Source organism: Heptranchias perlo, chromosome 28 (genome assembly GCF_035084215.1).
Source record: "Heptranchias perlo isolate sHepPer1 chromosome 28, sHepPer1.hap1, whole genome shotgun sequence".
In the NCBI taxonomy this organism is placed as follows: Eukaryota; Metazoa; Chordata; class Chondrichthyes; order Hexanchiformes; family Hexanchidae; genus Heptranchias; species Heptranchias perlo.
This window is the reverse complement of record NC_090352.1, coordinates 36667119-36689133: the sequence shown is the minus strand read 5'-3', so window position 1 is coordinate 36689133 and position 22015 is coordinate 36667119. Positions and strand designations below refer to the sequence as shown.

Below are 22015 nucleotides of genomic sequence, written 5' to 3'. Positions count from 1 at the left end.
TTTCCATTGTCCCTGTCTTGAGTCACTCCAATGTTCTAACCAAGCTCAATATAAACTTCAGGAATACTATTTGATCTTTCACCATGGACATCCTGCAGTCCTCTGGTCCAAACAATGAATTTAGCAAATTCAGACCGTAGCTACGTCCCCAATTTTCCTGCTAGCTTCTCCCATTCACCTTTCATTTCAATCTTCTGCATTTTGGAGATGTTTTTGTCCATCTTTTTGTCTTTCTAATGCCTTTTCACTACCTGACGAGCCATTTCATACCCTTTGTGTCACTCTAATGGCTTTTTACTGCCTGACTGAAATGACCTTTGGGTATCATCCAGCATTTTTTCATCTCTTTCCAAGTCTTAGCAAATCTGTTCACCAGCTATTCTATCCTACTCATCTGTTTCTGGTGGGTGTTAGTATTGATTTGCATCTGTTGTTTTCCAGTCTTTGTTTTGTTGAGTCTCCTAAAAAAAAGAGCTGCTCATCTCCCATTGCTGATGGAAGTACTCAAACTCAAAACAACAACCCATCTTTTCTCTTTGCAGATGCAGCCCAACTGTTCAGCATTTTCTGTTTTTATAACAGTTTTATATCTATTTTAGTTGCGGACTTCTTTATTACCCATTACCTATTACTGTCAGTTAGGGTATCCAGATTGATTTTGCTCAAACTTTCATTCATACACTAAATATGTTCACCTTTTTAAAAATCTAAGGCATACCTGACTTAATATCAATTTGCTTAATAATTCAAATCAGTAACGTACCCAGAAAAGAAACTGTTGAAAACCTTACAATTAGCATATTGTAGTAAGTAGTTGGAATGAAGAAAAGCAAAACTGAAATAAAATCACAATTTTCTAGTCTGCTAGTATTAAATTTGTCTATGTCACTATAATGTGCACTGACCTCAAACAGAATTACAACAGTAAGCAATTATCCTCAAGTCTACTGATATGTCATGCTAAACCTGACCGTTCAGGGAATGAAGTTAATTGTTTTGACTAGTCGCCATAATTAGCCACAGTAGTTGTAATTGCCAATAGCCAAACTGACTGGGTTAGTAGCCATGAAAAAAACCACAAGCAACCTGATGCAATTTTATAGTAATTTGCCTATGACCTGTAAGCAAAATGACAATATGTTCAAGTGATTTTTTTTTATTACTTATTTCTGGCTTTAAGCTTTTAATACTGTCTTCAGTACTGGGCTAATTGCTGAAGCACATCCGGACAGCTTTCTCAACTACAGATGCAATGCCTTGAAAAGCTTAGAATGAAAAACTAAAATCAAATTTTAAAAGATGTAACTCGACACTATTCAGGTCACAGCAGTGTTAGTCATAATTTTAAAAACTGTTCCTCAGCTGAACATGGAGGACACATCTGGCTGTGTATACACAAGAAAAGATGCATTTTAACCCGTGTGGTCGAAGAATTTGTGAGCCTTATCTTAAACTATGAGAACCAAATATAGAAAAAGTGTACTTTAGTAAATATATGAAGTGATTCAGAAGGTAAAAGTGGCTACCTGATGATTAGCAGAAATCTGTGAATGTTCTAAAAAAAATGAAAAATTGATAAGGTAGTTTCAAGTTTCACGGGGATGGGGCGGGGGAGTGGGACTAGCTGGATTGCTCTTGCATAGAGCCGGCGCGGACTAGATGGGCCGAACGGCCTCCTTCAGTGCTGTAATCTTTCAATGATTCTAAGTGTGGCTTGATGGCACTCCTGAAGACAGCCGAAAATTGATCCCAGTAATAATGGTAGTGTTTAATAACATAAGAAAAGTCAGGGATGAGGGAAAAAAAAATCTCAGCCCATCGATGCTCACCCCTCTTGCATATATTGGAAGGGGTACAGTGTAGATTCACCAGAATGTCAGAGCTTAAAGGGTTAAATTATGAGGGCAGATTGCATAAACTTGGCTTGTATTCCCTTGAGTTTAAAAGGTTGAGGGGGTGATTTAATCAAGGTGATTAAAATGATTACGGGACTCAATAGGGTAGATACAGAGCAATTATTTCCTCTCGTGGGGGTACAAGGGAGCATTAATCTTATAATTAGAGCTAGGCCATTTAGGAGTGAAATCAGGAAGCACTTTTTCACACAAAGGGTAGTGGTAATCTGGAACTCACTCTCCTAAAAGGCTGTGGATGCTGGGTCTGATGAGATGGGGTCTGTCCAAGGCTCTACAATTGAAGCATAACTTCCTCCCCTTTGTATTCCAAGCCCCTTGAGATAAAGTCAGCCCCCTTGAGATAGTGCACTAAGCATTATAATAAATAATCTCTCTGTACCTATGTAAGACCAGAAGAGGCACCAATTGATAGGTAAAGGTTCTGAGGCAGGAGGAGGAAAAATAGTGGCACATTTAAACATAATTCTTTGGCAATTTTTGATTTTTTATAGTGGGCATTGGCAAGAATTCCTCTTAAATACTTCTGCAGTAACTGAACAAGTCAGTCATCTTCAATTAACCTCTGAACCACCCAATGAAATAAACAAAAACCTCAACCCAAAAGCAAGGCAGTGAGGGGAAACCAATATTTCCAAGAAAATAGTGTCGTTGATTAGCAACCTGCCTTTTCACTTTCTTCCAGGCATGTTTATGAGGATTACATACCACAGTGGAATCTACATTTTATGTGAACCATTAGCCAAAGACCCAGATAGTAAAGCCAAAGACAATTCTATTTAACTAAAAGAGAAACCCTATATCAAACTATCACAGTGATGTTGTGCAAGTGTAAAGCTTACTGAATGTTCAACATAAATCTGAAGTCAAAATCAATTTTACATTAACCCATTAATTAGCTACCCCCATTTTGGAATGTGATCTATTATTATTTGTATAATGGAAATCAAATAAAAAAGTCAAATAATTAGGTTTGCTGCGAAGTTGACCAGCTGCAGAGGTGTAAACAGTACATCACACTGACATTAGCAGAGAAAATATAAGCATTGGCTTCTCCCAGATACAGTATTCAAAGGTTGAATTCTCCATAACAAAGCAGTACTTGAAAAACTTCTGTCAAGGGTTCTTTCCACTAAGTGTAAGGGTAACGGCTGAAGAAATGGCTTATCATAAGAATGTCTTGATCAGTTGCCCACCCAATGTTGAAGTAAACTACGATGTGGAGATGCCGGTGATGTACTGGGGTGGACAAATGTAAGAAGTCTTACAACACCAGGTTATAGTCCAACAGCTTTATTTGAAATCACAAGCTTTCGGAGGCTTCCTCCTTCGTCAGGTGAGTGTAGGATTCCATAAAGGTATAGCATATATAGTCAGAGAACAATGCCTGGTGATTAGAGATAATAGTTCTGATGAAAGGTCATTGACCTGAAATGTTAACTCTGTTTCTTTGAACGGACACCGTGCAACAATCGCCAGACAGGAGGGTTCCCTCCCAGTCGGGGAACACTTCAGCAGTCAAGGACATTCAGCCACCGATCTTCGGGTAAGCGTTCTCCAAGGCGGCCTTCGGGACACATGACAATGCAAAATCGTTGAGCAGAAATTGATAGCCAAGTTCCGCACCCATGAGGACGGCCTCAACTGGGATTTTGGGTTCATGTCACGCTACACGTAACCCCACCAGCGAATAAAAGTTATCTGTTTTTAATACAACGGGTCATTTTCTGTCTTTCTCTTCCTTTCGGATGTTTCTCCCTCTCTCTTTCTGTTTTGTGTTTTGGCCGTTTGTATATTCGGTGGTCCTGTAGGTAACACCTCTCTGTTTGAACACTTTGATTGCCTTGACAACGGGCAGTTGGAAAGATTATCTGTAATCACCAGGTATTGTTCTCTGAATATAAATGCGAAACATTCAAGGATTTCCACATTCACCTGACGAAGGAGAAAGCCTCCGAAAGCTTGTGATTTTCAAATAAAATTGTTGGACTATAACCTGGTGTTGTAAGATTCTTTACATCTGTTTCTTTCTCCACAGATGCTGCCTGACTTGTTGAGTGTTTCCAGCATTTTCAGTTTTTCTTTCTGATAAAACCAGCATGCAATGAGCTCCCTTTGATGACTCAGCTTATTACAGCAGTCAGTATAGATCAGGAAAACTCAATTCAATTCCTGACCTGTGCTGAGTTCACTGAACTCAGCCAGAATAGCAGTACAGGCGCTATAAATAGGGAAGAGAAAATCAAACTGGGTTCCTGCTTCTAATCACTATAAAGGAATCCCTTCCAGTGCACATGTGGATGTTGGGTGCAGGGAGGATCAAGGTCAGCTACGATGCCTCTACAGTTTAATAACTTGCCAGCACTCACTATCTAGGCGCTCACATAAAGAATGTTGGAGGGCACCCAATGCATGCAGAGCCATATCCCAGCAAACAACTAATGGCTTCAGGACAGAAGATGGGGAGAAAATTGGCAAATTGGCATGCAAGGAAGTCATAATCCTGAAGAAACAACCAGATAAAGTTTGATAAATGATATAAGAAAGGTTTTTCTGCAAGATTTTAAAACAAGGAGTTGGCGTGAAACTGAAATTAAGTTTATTTTGTGACGGGTGAATGGAAGAGAAGGGACAAACTGAGCAGAAATTAGAATAACCTTCAAACAAATCTTCACAAGACAAAGCGTTTATTTTTTGCTGGCATGAACAGTGTTCAGGCAACTGACATTAATAGCAGAGGAAGAATTGCAGATGGCCATGTGAAGTTTCACTCCCTATAAAACAACAAAAGGAGGTTCTGGACAACAAATTCTTTAAAGGGTGCAATGTTGGCTATGTTATGTATAGTATATGTGGTATAACAACTGACGAACAGTATATTTGTTTACTCCAAATCTGTGCAATCATCAGCTTAATTTATTTTTATTTGTGGTCTGAAAACCTTAATATACTAAACTCTGTAATCAATAGTGGATAAAATGAACATAGTACTGAACCATAAAGAACGATGAACTAAATTTTTTATTGTGCAATCAAGCAAAACTATACCTGTCAAGTAAATACAGGTGGATCTTTTTAGACCTTTACTTTGACCCATGCAGGATATGACTGTGCATACAGCACATTTTGAATCAGCTGTTCAAGCAGTACTCTTCACTAGCACTGGTATAAAATAACTATTATTATGCACCAGACAGGACACAAATCCATCCCATAGGGGCTGGGACAATGATTATGCAATATAATCAACTTTGGGGCAGAACGTGACACTAAGAGTGTGACTGTATGGAAAACTCCAACAGCACTGCATCAAACAGAAGACAAACTCCCTCGGATCAAACACAATAGTTGCAAAATGCTCCTGAACTATGTCAGCTGAAGGCCCATACAAGACAATGATGCACAAGACAACCCATGTCACAAAAATTGCCTTCCTTGACTTCAAGCCTGACACATGTTGCAATCTGTCAGAGCAAATTATCTTTACTATGCTGTTTGGCAATAGTGATAGAGAGGTTTGGAAAACATAAGAGTATAAATCTTTTGTAAGGAGCTTGTTGAACTTGGCATAAGAAAGATTCAGTAAGCGGCAACATACAGAGCTATCTCACTCCACCTGAGGTAACCAATGTAACAGCAAATGCCAGCCACACACTAGAAAATGCCTGTGTGTGGTGTGCAGCGTTTCGGTCTCACACTGGCCAAAAGTGCAACACTGATTACATTTATATAAATGTGTCAACAACACCATACCTATTTTTGAATTAATTATCTTATTAAACCATAAAGAAAGATGAACTAAAATTCTTATTTGTGTCAGCACTGAGTAGCAATTTTTTTTCAAAAAAGTTAAATAAATATGAAAAAACTGCAATAAACTGCATTATTTCCATACTGTGTGCTATTGAATGTGCAGATTTCCCATTTTGAATTCCAAGAGCCACTGAAACTGCTCCAAGCATGAAGAAAGTCCACTCTTAGAAAATTCAGAACAAACAAAATATTGATATTAATTATTACAATGTCATTAAATTCATAATGGTTTATAGTCACAAATCAGCAAATCAGGACGGTGATTTAGCTTCCATTTGAGTCCTGAATGTCATTATAAATATTGGAGCCGATTATGCAGTCCCATCACAGTTAATTATTATAGCAAGCAGACCTTGGGAAATGACAGCACTAAGTATGCAGGCTGAATATCTGACAAGTCAACAGCTCTTGGACAGCTGTGGCTCCCAATTAAAGCATAGCCACACATTGTCAATTTGAACATTTGCTGATGGTGGTGACAAAGGCACGGATGAGGGTTTCAGCAGTAGATGGGCTGAGGTAGGGATGGAGATGAGCGATGTTATGGAGGCGGAAGTAGGTGGTCTTTGTGATGGAAGCTGAGCTTGGGGTCAAATAGGTACGAACAGTCTGATTCAGCCAGAGATGGTGGCTAGGGAGGGAATGGAATCAGTGGCAAGAATGCACAGTTTTTAGCAAGGGCTGAAGACAATGGCTTCGCTCTTCAACCCTTGCCATTATAAGCCTATTTCTGTACCAGCAACAAGCTAAACAATGGGAAGACCATGGCCTTGGAGGAAATTGGGGCTCACCCAAGGCAGGATGTTAAACAAGCAGTCCGACAACACAGAGGGGACTCCGGAGTTAACAAAGTGGGGACGGGTAGAAAACCATTGCTGGACATACTCCATCTATGATCAGATACTAAAGCATGACAAATCCCAGGTCCAGATGGTTTCCATCCCAAGGTTTTAAAGGAAGTAGGTGAGAACATTGCAGATGCCCTAACAATAATCTTCCAAAATTTTCTCAATTCAGGAACTGTTCCTTTAGATTGGAAAATTGTACGCTGCTCCACTATTTAAGCGACAGGGGGAAACCAGGGAATTATAGACCAGTTAGCCTAACATCTGTTGTTGGGAAAGTACTAGAGTCTACAATTAATGACAGAGTGACTGAACACATTGAAAATTTTCAGCTGATCAGAGGGCCAACATGGATTTGTAAATGCCTGACGAACATGATTGAATTTTTTGAAGAGGTGACGGAAGCAGTGGACAAGGGAATGTCTATGGATGTTGTTTATATGGACTTCCAGAAGGCATTCAATAAAGTCCCTCATAAGAGACTGTTAGCTAAAGTTGAGGCTCATGGAATTGAGGGCAAATAATTGACCTGGTTAGGAAACTGGCTGAACGGCAGGAGACAGAGAGTAGAGATAATGGGTAGGTACTCAAATTAGCAAGATGTGACCAGTGGTGTCCCACAGGGATCTGTGTTGGGGCCTCAACTATTCACTGTATTTATTACAACTTAGATGATGGGATAGAGAGCCACATATCCAAGTTTGCCGATGACACAAAGATAGACAGCACTGTAAACAGTGTAGGTGGAAGCATAAAATTACAGAGAGATAGTAATAGATTACGTGAATGGGCAAAACTGTGGCAAATGGATTTCAATGTAGGCAAGCATAAGGTCATCCACTTTGGACTCAAAAAGGTTAGATCAGAGTACTTTCTAAATGGCGAAAAGCTCGAAACAATGGAGGTCCAAAGAGACTTAGGAGTCCATGTACATAGATCATTAAAATGCCATGGACAGGTCAGAAAATAACCAAAAAGACTAATGGAATGCTGGCCTTTATATCTACAGGACTAATAATACAAGGGGGTAGAAGTTTTGCCACAGGTATACAAAGCCCTGGTTTGACCACACCTGGAGTACTGTGTTCAGTTCTAGTTACCGCACCTTAGGAAGAATATATTGGCCTTGGAGGGAGTGCAGCGTAGATTTACTAGAATGATACCTGGACTCCAAGGGTTAAATTACGAGGAGAGATTACACAAACTAGGGTTGTATTCCCCGGCATTTAGAAGATTAAGGGGTGATTGATCAAAGTTTTCAAGGTATTATGGGGAACTGATAGTTTCTCTCTATCTACCCTATTTCCCGGTTGGGGAGTCTAGGACTAGGGTACATAATCTAAAAATTAGAGCCAGGACTTTCGGGAGTGAAGTTAGGAAACACTTCTACACGCAAAGTGTGGTAGAAGTTTGGAACTTTCTTCTGCAAACTGCAGTTGATGCTAGCTTAATTGTTAATTTTAAATCTGAGATTGATAAGATTTTTGTTAACCAAAGGTATTAAGGGATATGAGGCTAAGGCGGGTATATGGAGTTAGGTCACAGATCAGCCATGATCTCACTGAATGGCGGAACAGGCTATGAGTGGACATACTCAGGGTAGAAATGAAATGTGGTACAACTGGGTGACAGGAAGGGCTCGAGAGGGGTCAAGAGAGAAAGAAAAGGGAGATAAAAATAGTGGGCTTGGGTCCAGAGTGCCAGCCAAAATGTGCAGATGTGAATAAATGCTGACTGTGTAACCAATGAGTCTCTATGAAAGAGCCCTCCAAATTCTATCATCAGAATCCATGGCGGGATTGGGGGAAGAGGAGATTGGAGGCTCAGGATAGTACCCAGGTCCAGGATTGTACCATTCTTTGCTTATTATTCTTTCCCCTCTACTTACTCACACACACTCATTCACTGACACATAGGCTCACAATGCAGCAACACAACACGTACTATCTTGCTATGTAAGCTCTGTTTGAAGGGGTGTCTTACTGTCATCATTCTAAGATATGTTTCTCTTCTGATTCCAAAGTGTCCATGAGGAGATGACCCCCAAAGTTAATATCCATCCTGTCCCGACCACCCTGCATAATTCACTTCAACAGCCAGTACTGATGCATCTACTTGGGGAGGGGGTGGGTTCAGTTACTGAGTTGTGGGAGCAATCACGGGTGATTCAGAGTGTGCTGTGAGGAAGAACATGTGAGTTTGAGTCCTCCACTAGCTGCTAAGCCTAGGGACTGGGACCTCATACTGCCTGATGCAAATAAAGTCTCATATCTAAATATGAGCATTTCATACAGTTATTTGAGCGTATGCCATGCATTCCACGAAGTCTCATGGCAACTAGGAGTCCACTTGTAGTGATGCTAGCCACCTAATGGGAATGCAGAACATTTTGGAGATAATGACCACACTAAGACCATCTGCAGTGGAGGTCCAAGTGATAGAAATCCTAAGCCTGGACACAATTTTTCTAATGAATATTCTTACTAAATTATAGCCACCTTGACTCCAATATTTAATCAGTCTCTCGTTTGGTTTCAACATGCTGGGGGAAATGGAATTGAGATATAATGCAAGGCTTCCAATGATCTCCTTGCTGTGCAGTGTCTGCTCCCACACAGATTACTGGACATGCAAATAAAGTGCCCTGTAGGAGGCGAATGGAAGGAGCAGACACAAATGATGGTACTGTCTCTCAGGACAATGCCATGTAGATCCCACCTAGCAACCCTACTTAAACGACACATGCTGTGCTGGAGAGAATGCAGGACCAGGCCACCACAGCAGCATCAGATGTGATGTCAGCAGTTGCAGAGCCATTTCATGACCCAGCACAAGGAGGCACTGGAATCACCTCCATCTCAAGAGGCAGGCATTAACACCACCCACCAACCACATTTCCATCTCCCATGGGAAAAATCACTTAGCTGGAGCACTAGATTAGCTAATAGAAGGTATACACCATACACACTCACAAAGCTGAAGTGCAGAGGTAAAGCATGCTGACAACACAGGATGAGGGAGAATAAAATGGACTCGTTTGAACTGTGCCCTGAGAATTCACTTGGAATGGAGCTGAATAAAAAAGCAGTAGAGGAATGGATTGATACCCATGATAGGCGTTGTAACTATACTTCAGGCAGGTAAAAAGAAATTTTCCTCATTTAGCTACAAGTGCAACTCTCGACAGACAATTTGAGTCAATGATGACACTATGTAGAGTTTGTGCCTCATACCATCTGCCTTCCTGGTTGAAGGAAGAAAGCACGCGGCAAGGGACTCCTGTAGAGTAATAGAGGCACAAAACTGAAGTAAAATGTAAAGCATACTTAAAAAAAAATTATATGGGCAGAAATGCAATCAAACCTGAGTAACATATTACTTTTTGGTTAATGTAATGTGCTGGTGCTGATATTAGAGAGCAAGTAACATAGAGGACATAAACAGGCTGGTGGAATGGGTGGACACATGGCAGATGAAATTTAATGCAGAGAAGTACGAAGTTATACATTTTGGCAGGAAGAACGAAGAGAGGCAATATAAACTAAATGGTACAACTCTAAAGGGGCGAAGGAACAGAGAGACCTGGGGGTATATATATGTGCACAAATCTTTGAAGGTGGCATGACAGGTCAAGAAAGCAGTTAAAAAAGCTTACGGGATCCTGGGCTTTATAAATAGAAGAACAGAGTACAAAAGCAAGGAAGATATGTTGAACCTTTATAAAACACTGGTTCGGCCACAGCTGGAATATTGCGTCCAATTCTGGGCACCGCATTTTAGGAAGGATGTGAAGGCCTTGGAGAGAGTGCAGAAAAGATTTACTAGAATGGTTCCAGGGATGAGGGACTCCAATTACGTGGATAGACTGGAGAAGCTGGGGTTGTTCTTCTTAGAGCAGGGAAGGTTGAGAGGAGATTTGATAGAAGATGGATTTAAGGTGATTGGCAAAAGAACCAAAGGCAATGTGAGGGAAAAACTTTTTTATGCAGCGAGTAGTTATGATCTGGAATGCATTGCTTGAAAGGGTGGTGGATGCAGATTCAATTGTGGCTTTCAAAAAGGAAGTGGATAAATATTTGAAGGGAAAAAATGTGCAGGGCTACGGGAAAAAAGCGGGGAATGGGACTAAATGGATTGCTCTTATAAAGAGCCGGCACAGGCTTGATGGGCCGAATGGCCTCCTTCTGTGGTGTAACGATTCTATAATTGAGCAATATGAATTTATAAAGCTTTCTAGTCTAACAGAAAAGCATCAATAGAGCAGTGATAACTTGTTTCATTGCTTGTGTAACAAGTCAAACAGAAATTATTTTCCATTTTTATCTGCTGCCACTCAGGTGGTAAATAATTTAAGTTTAGCTACATGTGAAAACAAAAATCATTAAAAATGTAACAAAAGTACTGCACACTTAACCAAGCATTTTTTGCACCTTGGGATTAAAGGTACAGACTAATACTCAGATAAAGATTCATATATCTCACAAATGGTTCAAATAGTTCTCTGATGTCCTGATATACACATCAACTAGTGCAGCATCGGGGACATACTTAGCAGCGACAAGAGGGGTAGCAATGACTATACTGCCCACTCATATCACTGTGAAGTGAAAGCGACATCACTGCATATATGTACTCTGCTCACTAGCTACTGACTACCAATGAAATTTCCAATAAAAAAGCAGACCGGATGCTATTTTCAATGAGCAACCTATGCATTGACTGTAGTTAGACTGCAGACATTATATTCTGCTAGCTCCATCAGATTATTGCTTGTAAACAATGTTGCAAACAGGGATGCAATGCCAGATAGGAGGTATTATTATGCAGGTCCTGAACAAGACAGCTCTGCTCCAACATAAAAGTTGCAGTATACTTCGATAAAAGATGGTAACTGCAAAAGGCAGGCAGTAATTGAGTTAACGGAAGTAGAGCAGCAGATAAAGAAAGATGTTAAGGGAAAGGAAATGGATTCTCGATTGGAACACACAATTGGAAATTGCCATGACTATATAGTGAAATACATGGATTCACATCTACTTTTTCACTAAAATTCATAAAATCAGAATTGTCATCCCACCTGTTCTCACTCAACATCTATGCACATGAACTAGTCAACAGGAGTCAGTGGATAACAACCAACACTAGGAATTCTGTCTGATCAATCCATTTCCTAACCCAAGGGTACTGAGGCCAGCTGTAGCACTCCTAATGCCACTCCAGCTGAAACCATATAGATATATTAGTAGAGAAAGGATAAAGACCACAGCAAAACCTTTTAACATGGAGTTTTAAAAAAAATCTTCAAGGAGGAAAATTGCACAATTTATCGACATTATAGAAAATTCACAGCAATACAGTAGGAGTGCTTTCCTGAGACTGGGGTTAAGTTGCACAGAGTAGCCTTACTCAGCATCCGACTGTTGTGCCTGAACTGGGAGCACTTTAAGTTGATGATGGATTCCCAAAGTGAAAATCTGTGCCATTCTCCAACACTCACCTTGAAGAAGACAAAACTTCACCAAAACTTACCAAATTAGAAAATGAAGGTCTCATTAGTGAGAGGAATGAGATTTACTTTCATCAAAGTGCCCAAAGTATCAAATGATTAGATTTGCATTGAAATGTATTAAGCTTTTGATGTTGCAAGAGTTTGTTTATGTAGTTGCCACAGTATTTTTCTCTGAACTGTCCAATTTTGACAATGTTGAGGTAAGGAACAGACACTTGCAGTGAATAGTAGCACAGCATGCGACATTTTAACAAACTCAAAACTTTATGCTTCAAGAAATCATGGTGCAAATTTACCCTGGTCTCATCTACTCATCTCAATCCCGGTTGCTTCCAGGGATTCTGAACAAGTGACATGATTAAAATCTAATGCAACCAAAACTCTCTTATGAACAGCAAATTCAATCTACTGCCAGCCAAGCAGAAGTGAAAAAAATCAAACAGCTTCCCTGGAGGTACATCACTGCTGTATGCTTCATGCCACTGTGTCTAAGGTGAACTATAAGTGTCAATCATCATTAAGAATCCCCAAGGTGACAGCTCCACTTTTCAAACCCTGTGCACAGTTTGATCGAAAGTAAAATCTTAAAGGTCAATGCAACTTGCTAAGGACATGATAAACAAAGAAAAAACTAGACTGCTCTGCCATTTTCACAGACTTATTACTTACAGCTCAAAAAACAGACAGGGAAAAGAAAAAGTTTTAAACTGATGTTTGGAAAATATTTTACGGTTCCACCCACTGCCACCGATTTGCCAGTTTCAATCCCCAACCAACAAGGAAGGATACAATGCCTCTTTTACCCATGGTTAAAGAAATTCAAACATACTGACCACTGTACACCACCTGCCACTGTACTGAAACGGTCCTTATCAAAGTCACAAATGACACCCTATGTGACTGTGACGATGGTAAACTATCCCTCCTCATCCTTCTCCACCTGTCTGTAGCCTTTGACACGGTTGACCACACCATCCTCCTCCAATATCTCTCCACCGTCATCCAGCCGAGTGGGACTGCGCTCATCTGGTTCCATTCTTATCCATCCAGTCGTGGCCAGCGAATCACCTGCAATAGCTTTCTCTTCCCGCTCCCGTACCATTATGATTGAAGTCCCCCAAGGATCTATCCTTGTTCCCCTCCTAGTTCTCATCTACATGCTGCCCCTAAGCAACATTATCCAAAAACACGTCAGATTCCACATGTACGCTGACGACACCCAGCTCTACCTCACAACCACCTCCCTTGACCCCTACACTGTCTCTCATTTTCACATTGCTTGTCCGACATCCAGTATTGGATGAGCAAAAATTTCCAGCTAAATATTGGGAAGACAGAAGCCATTGTTTTTGGTCCCCGCTGCAAACTCCGTTCCCTAGCCACCGATTTCATCCCTCTCCCTGGCCACTGTCTGAGGCTGAATCAGACCATTCGCAACCTTGGCGTCCTATGTGACCCTGAGATGAGCTTTCGACCACATATCAGCCTTCACCTGCCTAGCTCTGGAATTCCCTCCCTAAACCTCTGCACCTCTCTCTCCTCCTTTAAGACACTCCTTCAAAACCTACCTCTTTCCTGTCCTAATACCTCCTTATGTGGCTCTGTGTCAAATTTTGTTTGGTAACGCTCCTGTGAAGCGCCTTGACACATTTTACTGTGTTAAAGGCTCTACATAAATGCAAGTTGTTGTTGTTGTATCTAAAGCACAGATAAGAAAAAGAATCCAAGTATCCTTTCTTGCTGCCCCCAAGTGTAGAGCTCTCCTGGAATCTCATGTTTTTGTCAAACAATGATTTTCGCGCCAAATTTCTAACAGGAGCAACTTGAATTTGGTGTGAAGTGGCCGAATCACAATCTGATTCTGCTCCTCTGCCTTCGGCAAAGATACAATCAAGTTGGGCATTTCTTGCTAGAATACAAAAATTTCCAAGCAAAGATGACCAGCCGAACAAAAGAAATGTAAATTGGGAGTACACAATCTGAATAGGAACAGGTCTACAATACAATTCAGCCTATTTGAGTCCTCAGAGTTTTATACACAGAAAAAATATATTAGGTTGACTCAGTTGATAGCACTCTTGCCTCTGAGTCCTAGTGTGGGCTCAAGACCCACTCTAGGACTTTACAAAATCTAGGCTAAGACCAGTGCAGCACTGAGGGAGTGCTGCATCATCAGAGGAGACATTAAACTGAGGCCCCGTCTCCCTGCTCAAATGCAAAAGATCACCATAGCATGACGTGAAGAAGAACAGGAAGTTCCACAGTCCTAGCTTGCATTCCTCCCAGAAGCAACAGCACCCCACAACAGATTAACTGATTATTTGCTGTTTTGCGGACCATGTTGTATGCAAAATAGCTCCTGCGCTTGCTTGCATAAGAACAGTGACAACAATTCAAAAGTAATTAATAGGCAGTGAAGCACTTTGGGACCTCCTAGGATGTAAAAGGCTGTATATAAATGCAAGTTAAGTTGTTTGTTCTTTCATTCTTTCTACCCACCACAAAAAAGGATGGAAATCATCTGGAAGTTCTGGAAGTGATCCATTCTTAAGCTCTGCAGCTCAGGCCCTCCAACAAGAAACAATGTAAACACCAAAAGGCATTTCAGATCAACCTTACACCATATGGAAAACATTAAATAGGGAACCCTATGTAGAATGAAGGTTATAATCAGTTTTAGTAACAGCAATTATTGTATCGTATACAGGGAAATTCCCACAGTACTGTACAACACATCATTTTGCTTTTTTTAAAAAAAACTGTATTGCATTCTCATTTTTGAGAAAACTTAGCAATGTGTAACAATGCCCAAGACAGCTCAACACACCACAGTCAAGAAAATTGAAGATAGGAAGCAAAACTCCCCGATTACATTCCAAAAGTGGAAAAACATGCTAGATGCAAACAGGAATTTCAGACATTAAGATAATGGTTCAGTGAGTAAATGCTCAACGTGTTGTGGCACTCAGCCGTTAAGACCAGCAAAATCCCAGATTCAATCCCTGTGATGAGGTAGCAAATCTCAGCTACTGCTACATCTGCCACAGTATCCTCAGTTAGGGTAGGAGGCAAAGAAAACTGGAGAGAATTCCCAGCATGGGATATTATCCGGTTGTCCCTGCTCATAGTGTGCATTCACAGACAGAAGGATGAGGAGAGACAGAGAGGGTCTAGCCCATCTGTGATGGTTTCCACAGAGAATAATAGCCAATTGGATGAGGTACTGAATGGCCCCATCACCTGTGAGAAAATACCCAGCATGAGTCACCATCTTCAGGATAAAGGGAGAAAATCAGAGAGAAAAAAATATACACAAATAAAAACAATGTAAAGAACAGGCTGTGATGTGGAAAGAAAAACAATAAAGATTTATTGTAAACAAACACAATGTAAAATCTTTAACATTTTTAGTAAATGGGAGACACAAAAAAAAACTTTCTTCAACTTTATACTGTGCCACATTGCACAAAGAACCCAATTTCGGTAGAGGATTGCAGCAGCAATTTTTCTTGCTTTCACAAATCAAGGGGAATAATGGGAAATATCTAGAGTGGAAGAACACGATGTGAACAGCTCAAGTTAAGAGGATCTGAGAGGCAGACTCAAGAAGTACACAGCACTAAATTAGGCATGAGATTTACCCTTTGTTGTCATTTAGTTATGGGTTACTGGATATGAGAAAAGGGGGCATAAAACTGAAAATATACAGAAGAGAACTGCTGAAATGCTAGCCTTTTAATGCCTGTATCTCACTTATAATAGATCATTTTTGGCTGGCTCCCACATACCCAATTGTAACAAGACGTCCGTATAACATGAAAGTGTTCAACTAAGGCCAGTCTGACTTTATATAAAAAAAAATTAACCGATTTTTTTTCAAACAATTTTGAATAAACTTGTTGCAGAACTCAGCCAATTTGAATCTCTTTGCGAAGGTTATTTTCAATTGTAGTAAAGAAAATCAGGAAAGACTGCTAATAAAGTAATAAAAATATTATTTTGCCTATAGAATGTACATACAAAATTTACATTGAAAATTGCAGGATCACTAGATATTAAGTGAAGGCCGTTGCTCATGTGTGAAGTTTCCTTTAGAACACTGTTGACTATTTTTAAAAAAAGTTAAATGAATTTACTATCACATTTCTGCCAGCAGACCTTGGGGACAAAACACCATACAGATATGTTATTGCACGGACTCCACAACAACAAAGACGCTGGTACTAAACATATTTTTTATGTTGTCCTGAAGGCATTTTTGTTATAACCTATACATTTTTACGGTTTTTTTTGCAAGTGAAAAGGTTTCAGCAACCCTTCCTTCCTTAGTTTTGATTACTTGCCTGGAGGTCTTTGACATTTGGAAAAGGAATTCCTATTGTAACCACCGCACGGGCGTTATCATCAGTGAAATCAAGCCCTTCACTGACTTTTCCCCTGCAAACAGCTACCAAGAGAGCTCCACCTAAGAACAAAAACAGAAAGAAAAAATTAAGGCGCTGCACCAAAAGTAAGGTTAAAAGGGTAAACATAAATCAGCTCGCAAAAGATTACTAAACATGGATATCTAAACATTTTGACTTGGGGCTAAAAGGTCCAGCAAACTTCAGTCATTTTAGTCCATCATATATGCAGTTCAGTCTGAACTGGTTTTGGTCATTACACCACATCCCACTTAATTCCACAAACATGCAGCTTGAAAACATGTTTTTTTTTTAAAGTATTTCCTCAGCACCCACTTAATTCACCCAAGTTACCTATTTGTACAGTCAAACCATATTATTGCAGATGTTCAAACCATCGAAAATAATTGTCATAATTTGGATTTTTTTTTTGATGAGAGCTATGTAATAAAGAACTAGTTTGCTACAAAAGAAGGTTTGTGTCATCTATTTGATATAGCAAGTTCCGACAAATCTGTCCTTCAGCAAAGATGCAGAGCAATTCTGATGAGGACTCCTCTCTGAACTTCAAAACTGAATACTTTCCCCAACTTTGACTCAATCGTTCAATAAATGATTCACCTGCCCTGGGATAAGTACAACACAATGTCAATTCCTCCTTTCCCCCCACCCCCCCACGATAAGACATCTTGCTTGACTAACCAAACTTAATTCAAATGTAAGCTTCTGGGATGTTTCTTCTAATTTTCTAGCCTCCTTACCTGAAGGTATTGATTCACACTTGGGTACAGTTCTATCCGGTTAAGACCCTTTTTCAACGTGAGAATCTAGGCAATGATTGTCAGCAGGCTGCTCCTCTGTAAGAGGCATCACAGTGGAGGCCAACATTGTCCTAACGGGCATTCACATAATTCCAGCAGTGGTCACTGAATGATGATCAGGAATGGGAACCCTGGCTGATTTTTTTCCCCTCCTTAACTCAGAAAGGCTGAGGCTAACTGTAACATCCCTACGACCACCCTGCTGAGATCACATCACAGAATGGAAATCAAATGAGAATCCTTTGTCAATATTTCTCAGTTTGATACTTGGTGTCTATCAAGCTATATGGGGAGTTAACTTGGGTTGGAGACTTCAAATAGTCACCACCGTTAACTCTTAAATATGTTGCTGCAGTGGTGTATAGCAAACTTGAGTACTTTAATTTCTGTAAAGCAACCTCTTCCCAAATATATCCCATGTAATAGATCCCTTAGATATATGCTTTACTCTTTACTATACTGAAACACAGGCATAATTACTAGCAAATTACTAGCGAATGACCCGTGACTTTGCTCTCAGTTAGTAGGAGGAAATGTTGAGGGTAATTTTAACCTAACCCGCTCGGCGGGAAGCTGACAGGATAGGATCGAATCGGCTACCCGTTTTACAACCTGCCCGATTTTACTTTCCACAATGTGAAACAGACAACCATCCGATCTTGTCAGTTTTCCGCCAAGCAGGTTAAGTTAAAATGACCCCCTATATGTTTCAGCTGTATTTATTGTGCCACGCTGAGAGGTTACAGTCCCACCTCTGGAGAAAGTAAGAATAGCAGCGAGTAGCTCAAATGATGCTGCGCTATTTATTTTTTCAGCAGTCAGGATCTGTGGGAAAATATCAGGGAAGCAATAGCATACAGTAAAATATAAATTTCCAGAAGAGAGAGCATTTACAGACTGCTGTAAGCCTCAATATATTTTTTCACCATTAACATGGACTGAATAGCTAACAATTTAAATGCTGAAACAGTATTAATTTTGCTGTCAGGGCCAGAAAGGAATTATTGGGGAACCAAAGCAAGCAGCAAAATATCAATCCCTAATGGAACAATAAAGAAAAGACAGAGCATCCCCAAAGCCTCCAAATCCTTTAAGTTTTAATTATTCTAGTGAATGCAGCTGGGAGACAAAAACTGGGAGTTGGCAGTGCCAGTAGTGGTGGGAGGACTAAATGACAAGTATTGTATTACGATATTTGCCTACATCATAGCAAATACAATTTAAAAGTAATTAATTTGCTGTCGAGCACTTTTGGGATGTCCTGAGAACATGAAAGCTGCTATATAAATACAAGTTCTTTCTTTACCTACTAAAAGTAACAGAAGCAGGCATTATCGTTATACTTTAGGCATTACTTCCTTTCCCTTCTCTCTTTCCCCCTTGTCCACTTTCATGGTCTCCAAGAGCAATGGATGTGGAGGGGCAGCTGGAGCACAAACAGCCAATGCCTGTGGTGGCTGAGACAGGAGGGGATGCAGTGCCAAGCTTCCGGAAGCAACAGGTGCAAGCGGGCAGCCATAGGCCAGACAGCCGAGGAGCCTGATACTGGGGCAGGAAGCAACGGGCAGCAAGGCGTAAAGTGGACCAGAGTAAAATGAGGAGTGAGTGACCTTGAGAACCTGTGAAAAAAAGGGGAGAAGCTGGAAGCAGAAAGGGATGAGGAAAAGCCTGAGAGAGCTAGAGTATGTAAAAATGTGAAATAAATAAATAATTTACCTGGAAGCAAAAAGTAAGGTGGCAACTAAGCTGAGAAAAATGTGATGTGGATCCACCTAATGGCTGAAAGATGGAGTTGCAAGACTTGAGGAATTAGATACAGGACCACTTAGTTGCTGAAGCTATTGGCCTAAGGATGGAATTATGACACTAACACAGGAGAATTCAATTCCAAATATTGATAAGGAAGTGTTGACACAAAAATGTGACAAAAGTCATGACAATAGTATGGTTTTTGGACAGCAAGTACATACCCCACACAAAGTTTTTAATAAGATATATATCATTGTTAGAAATGGAGATCTCTCACTAATCATTACTGACTGCAGGAATTGTAGCACTGTCAGATAGTCTTGGGATGAGTATTAATGATATCAGGTAGGATTGGAACAGTAATAGAACAGAAAGAAGATAAAAGCATTGGGATTAATCTGGATATGAGGGAAGGAGTTGGGAAGTACCACGGAATGCTGTCACTAGAATTAGCTATGGTTCTACTTAATAATAAACATATCATTAGGTGTGGAGGTCCTCGCACCCAAAACTTGATTCAATGGGTTAAAGTTTTTGATTATGTTCTATAGTCAAAAAAACAATATACACAAGTACTTTTTTCACATATTAATTTTAGTGTTGAAATATAAATACATCCTTAGTTGGTAAATGAATAAAACCTAAATATCACTCGTACATTTACGAGTGGGCTATATCAAACATCACATTTTAAAAAAAAATTCGTTCATGGGATGTGGGCGTCGCTGGCGAGGCCAGCATTTTTATTGCCCATCCCTAAATGCCCTTGAGAAGGTGGCGGTGAGCCGCCTCTTTGAACCGCTGCAGTTCATCTGGTGAAGGTTCTCCCACAGTGCTGTTAGGTAGGGAGTTCCAGGATTTTGACCCAGTGACGATGAAGGAACAGCGATATATGTCCAAGTCAGGATGATGTGTGACTTGGAGGGGAACGTGCAGGTGGTGGCGTTCCCATGTGCCTGCTGCCCTTGTCCTTCCAGGTGGTAGAGGTCGCAGGTTTGGGAGATGCTGTCAAAGAAGCCATGGCGAGTTGCTGCAGTGCATCCTGTAGATGGTACACACTGCAGCCACTGTGTGCCGGTGGTGAAGGGAGTGAATGTTTAGGGTGATGGACGGGGTACCAATCAAGCAGGCTGCTTTGTCCTGGATGGTGTTGAGCTTCTTGAGTGTTGTTGGAGCTGCACTCATCCAGGCAAGTGGAGAGTATTCCATCACACTCCAGACTTGTGCCTTGTAGATGGTGGAAAGGCTTTGGGGAGTCAGGAGATGAGTCACTTGCTGCAGAATACCCAGTCTCTGACCTGCTCTTGTAGCCACAGTATTTATGTGGCTGGTCCAGTTAAGTTTCTGGTCAATGGTGACCCCCAGGATGTTGATGGTGGAGGATTCAGCGATGATAATGCCGGTAAATGTCATGGGGAGGTGGTTCGACTCACATGGCCTTATAATGCCTCACTCTGTTTATAGGTTTGGGACCTAATTTGAGGTTTAATCCACACAGATTAATTGTACTCTGGTCTAATCTAGTCAAAAGGCAAATATTTCTGCAGATTTACTACTGATATTTTCTCTTTGATGTACCTTTGCTTCCGCTGTCCTTTATAACATTATAGTAGGACTGCAGCAATCCATCAAAGTCACTTTTGTCACCCCCTTTTGGCTCAACGACGACTGCTTTGACTTCCTCCAGTTTTTCCCACAATCCTGTGAGCATCCAGCGATTTTGCAGCTTGTCCAGCATCTGCCAGAGAGGAATAAGAAATATTTTTTGGATTCAGGAAGCTACTGGAAGTTTAATTTCACAGTGAATAAGATATACAGATGCCAACTAAATTAAATCATCAGCAATGTTGACAACCACTGCTCACATGTTTCTGAATAGTATTTAAAAAGACAACAATGTTGTTTTGGTGTCAGGAATTTACGTCTTGGTATTTTATTTTCTGGAATCCAATATGACCTGAGGATTTTTACAAATAGACTGAGAATGTACCTGTGCATTAACTAGGTAACACCGGTGCAAATTTCCACTTGTCACAAATTTTGTCTCAAAAGTGATATTGAATGTATGATAACAATAAACCAAAAGTGTAAAGTACATTTTACTGCCAAACAGTTCAGATGAAGCACCAAGGTCCATACTGCAGGAAACCACTGAAGTAGAAAGAATTGAAGGGAAGGAGGTAAATCAAAAGGTGATGCCATACTTGGGTTTCAAATTCCTGTAGATTATAGGTGGAAGGGGAAACTCAAAGGTAAAGAGCTCCACATGAAGAATGCTATTTCCGGTTATAGTAGCACATCATGTTCGAATAGCAGGCACAAGTCCTCCTGCTTCATATAGCAAGTTTCATCACCTGATACTGGTGATTTGGATGACAAATGTGAGAAGATGCAAGGCATATCCTCAAAGAAAAGGAATGCAGTCTTAGAGGGTGAGTCAACCTATGCAGCTTCTATTTAGGCAGAAGACTGGGAATCAGCTGTCTTACCAAACCTCTCAAATAATGAATGACCGAAGTATGTTAAAGGGGCAGGACAAAATAACTTCCAAAACTACAGAGTGTGTGAAATTCAATTACAAAGCATTAATTATATAATTTTATACAAATTTTATTTATAAAGTAGTTAATCTTCCATGGCATTGCACTTGGGGAGTCAAGACGAAGTGTAATCTTCAGGTGAAGTGGGATTAGACGGCAAGGGGATAATTAGACCAGAGCATGCAGACGTCGTTCAGTTTTTAAAGTCATACATTTGGGGCTCGATTTTCGGACCTCCGAGCCGGCTGGTTCGTGGCCGGATGGGGGGGGGGGGGGCTCCGAAAATCAGGGATTCCCGGGGCGGGCCCGGAGCCCGGCTTCAACCCGCCCACTTCAATTAAAGCCGGCGGGATGCCACTTAAGGTAATTATTTTGATACTTCAGGTCGTTAGCAAACCTGATTGACATGATATTTTAGGAGG

General features: G+C 40.6%; 1 protein-coding gene across 2 annotated transcripts in view; it reads right to left on the bottom strand.

Moving 5' to 3' along the window:
- The window catches only part of brip1 (BRCA1 interacting helicase 1), a 200265-nt gene that overhangs the window by 60271 nt on the left and 117979 nt on the right, over positions 1–22015 (bottom strand). For both annotated transcript variants that reach the window (XM_068008500.1, XM_068008498.1), the window contains exons 15-16: positions 20632–20791; positions 16424–16545 (exon numbers count right to left, since the gene is read on the bottom strand). In XM_068008500.1, coding sequence (XP_067864601.1) covers positions 16424–16545; positions 20632–20791 — 282 coding nt within the window. The remainder of the gene's footprint in view (positions 1–16423; positions 16546–20631; positions 20792–22015) is intronic.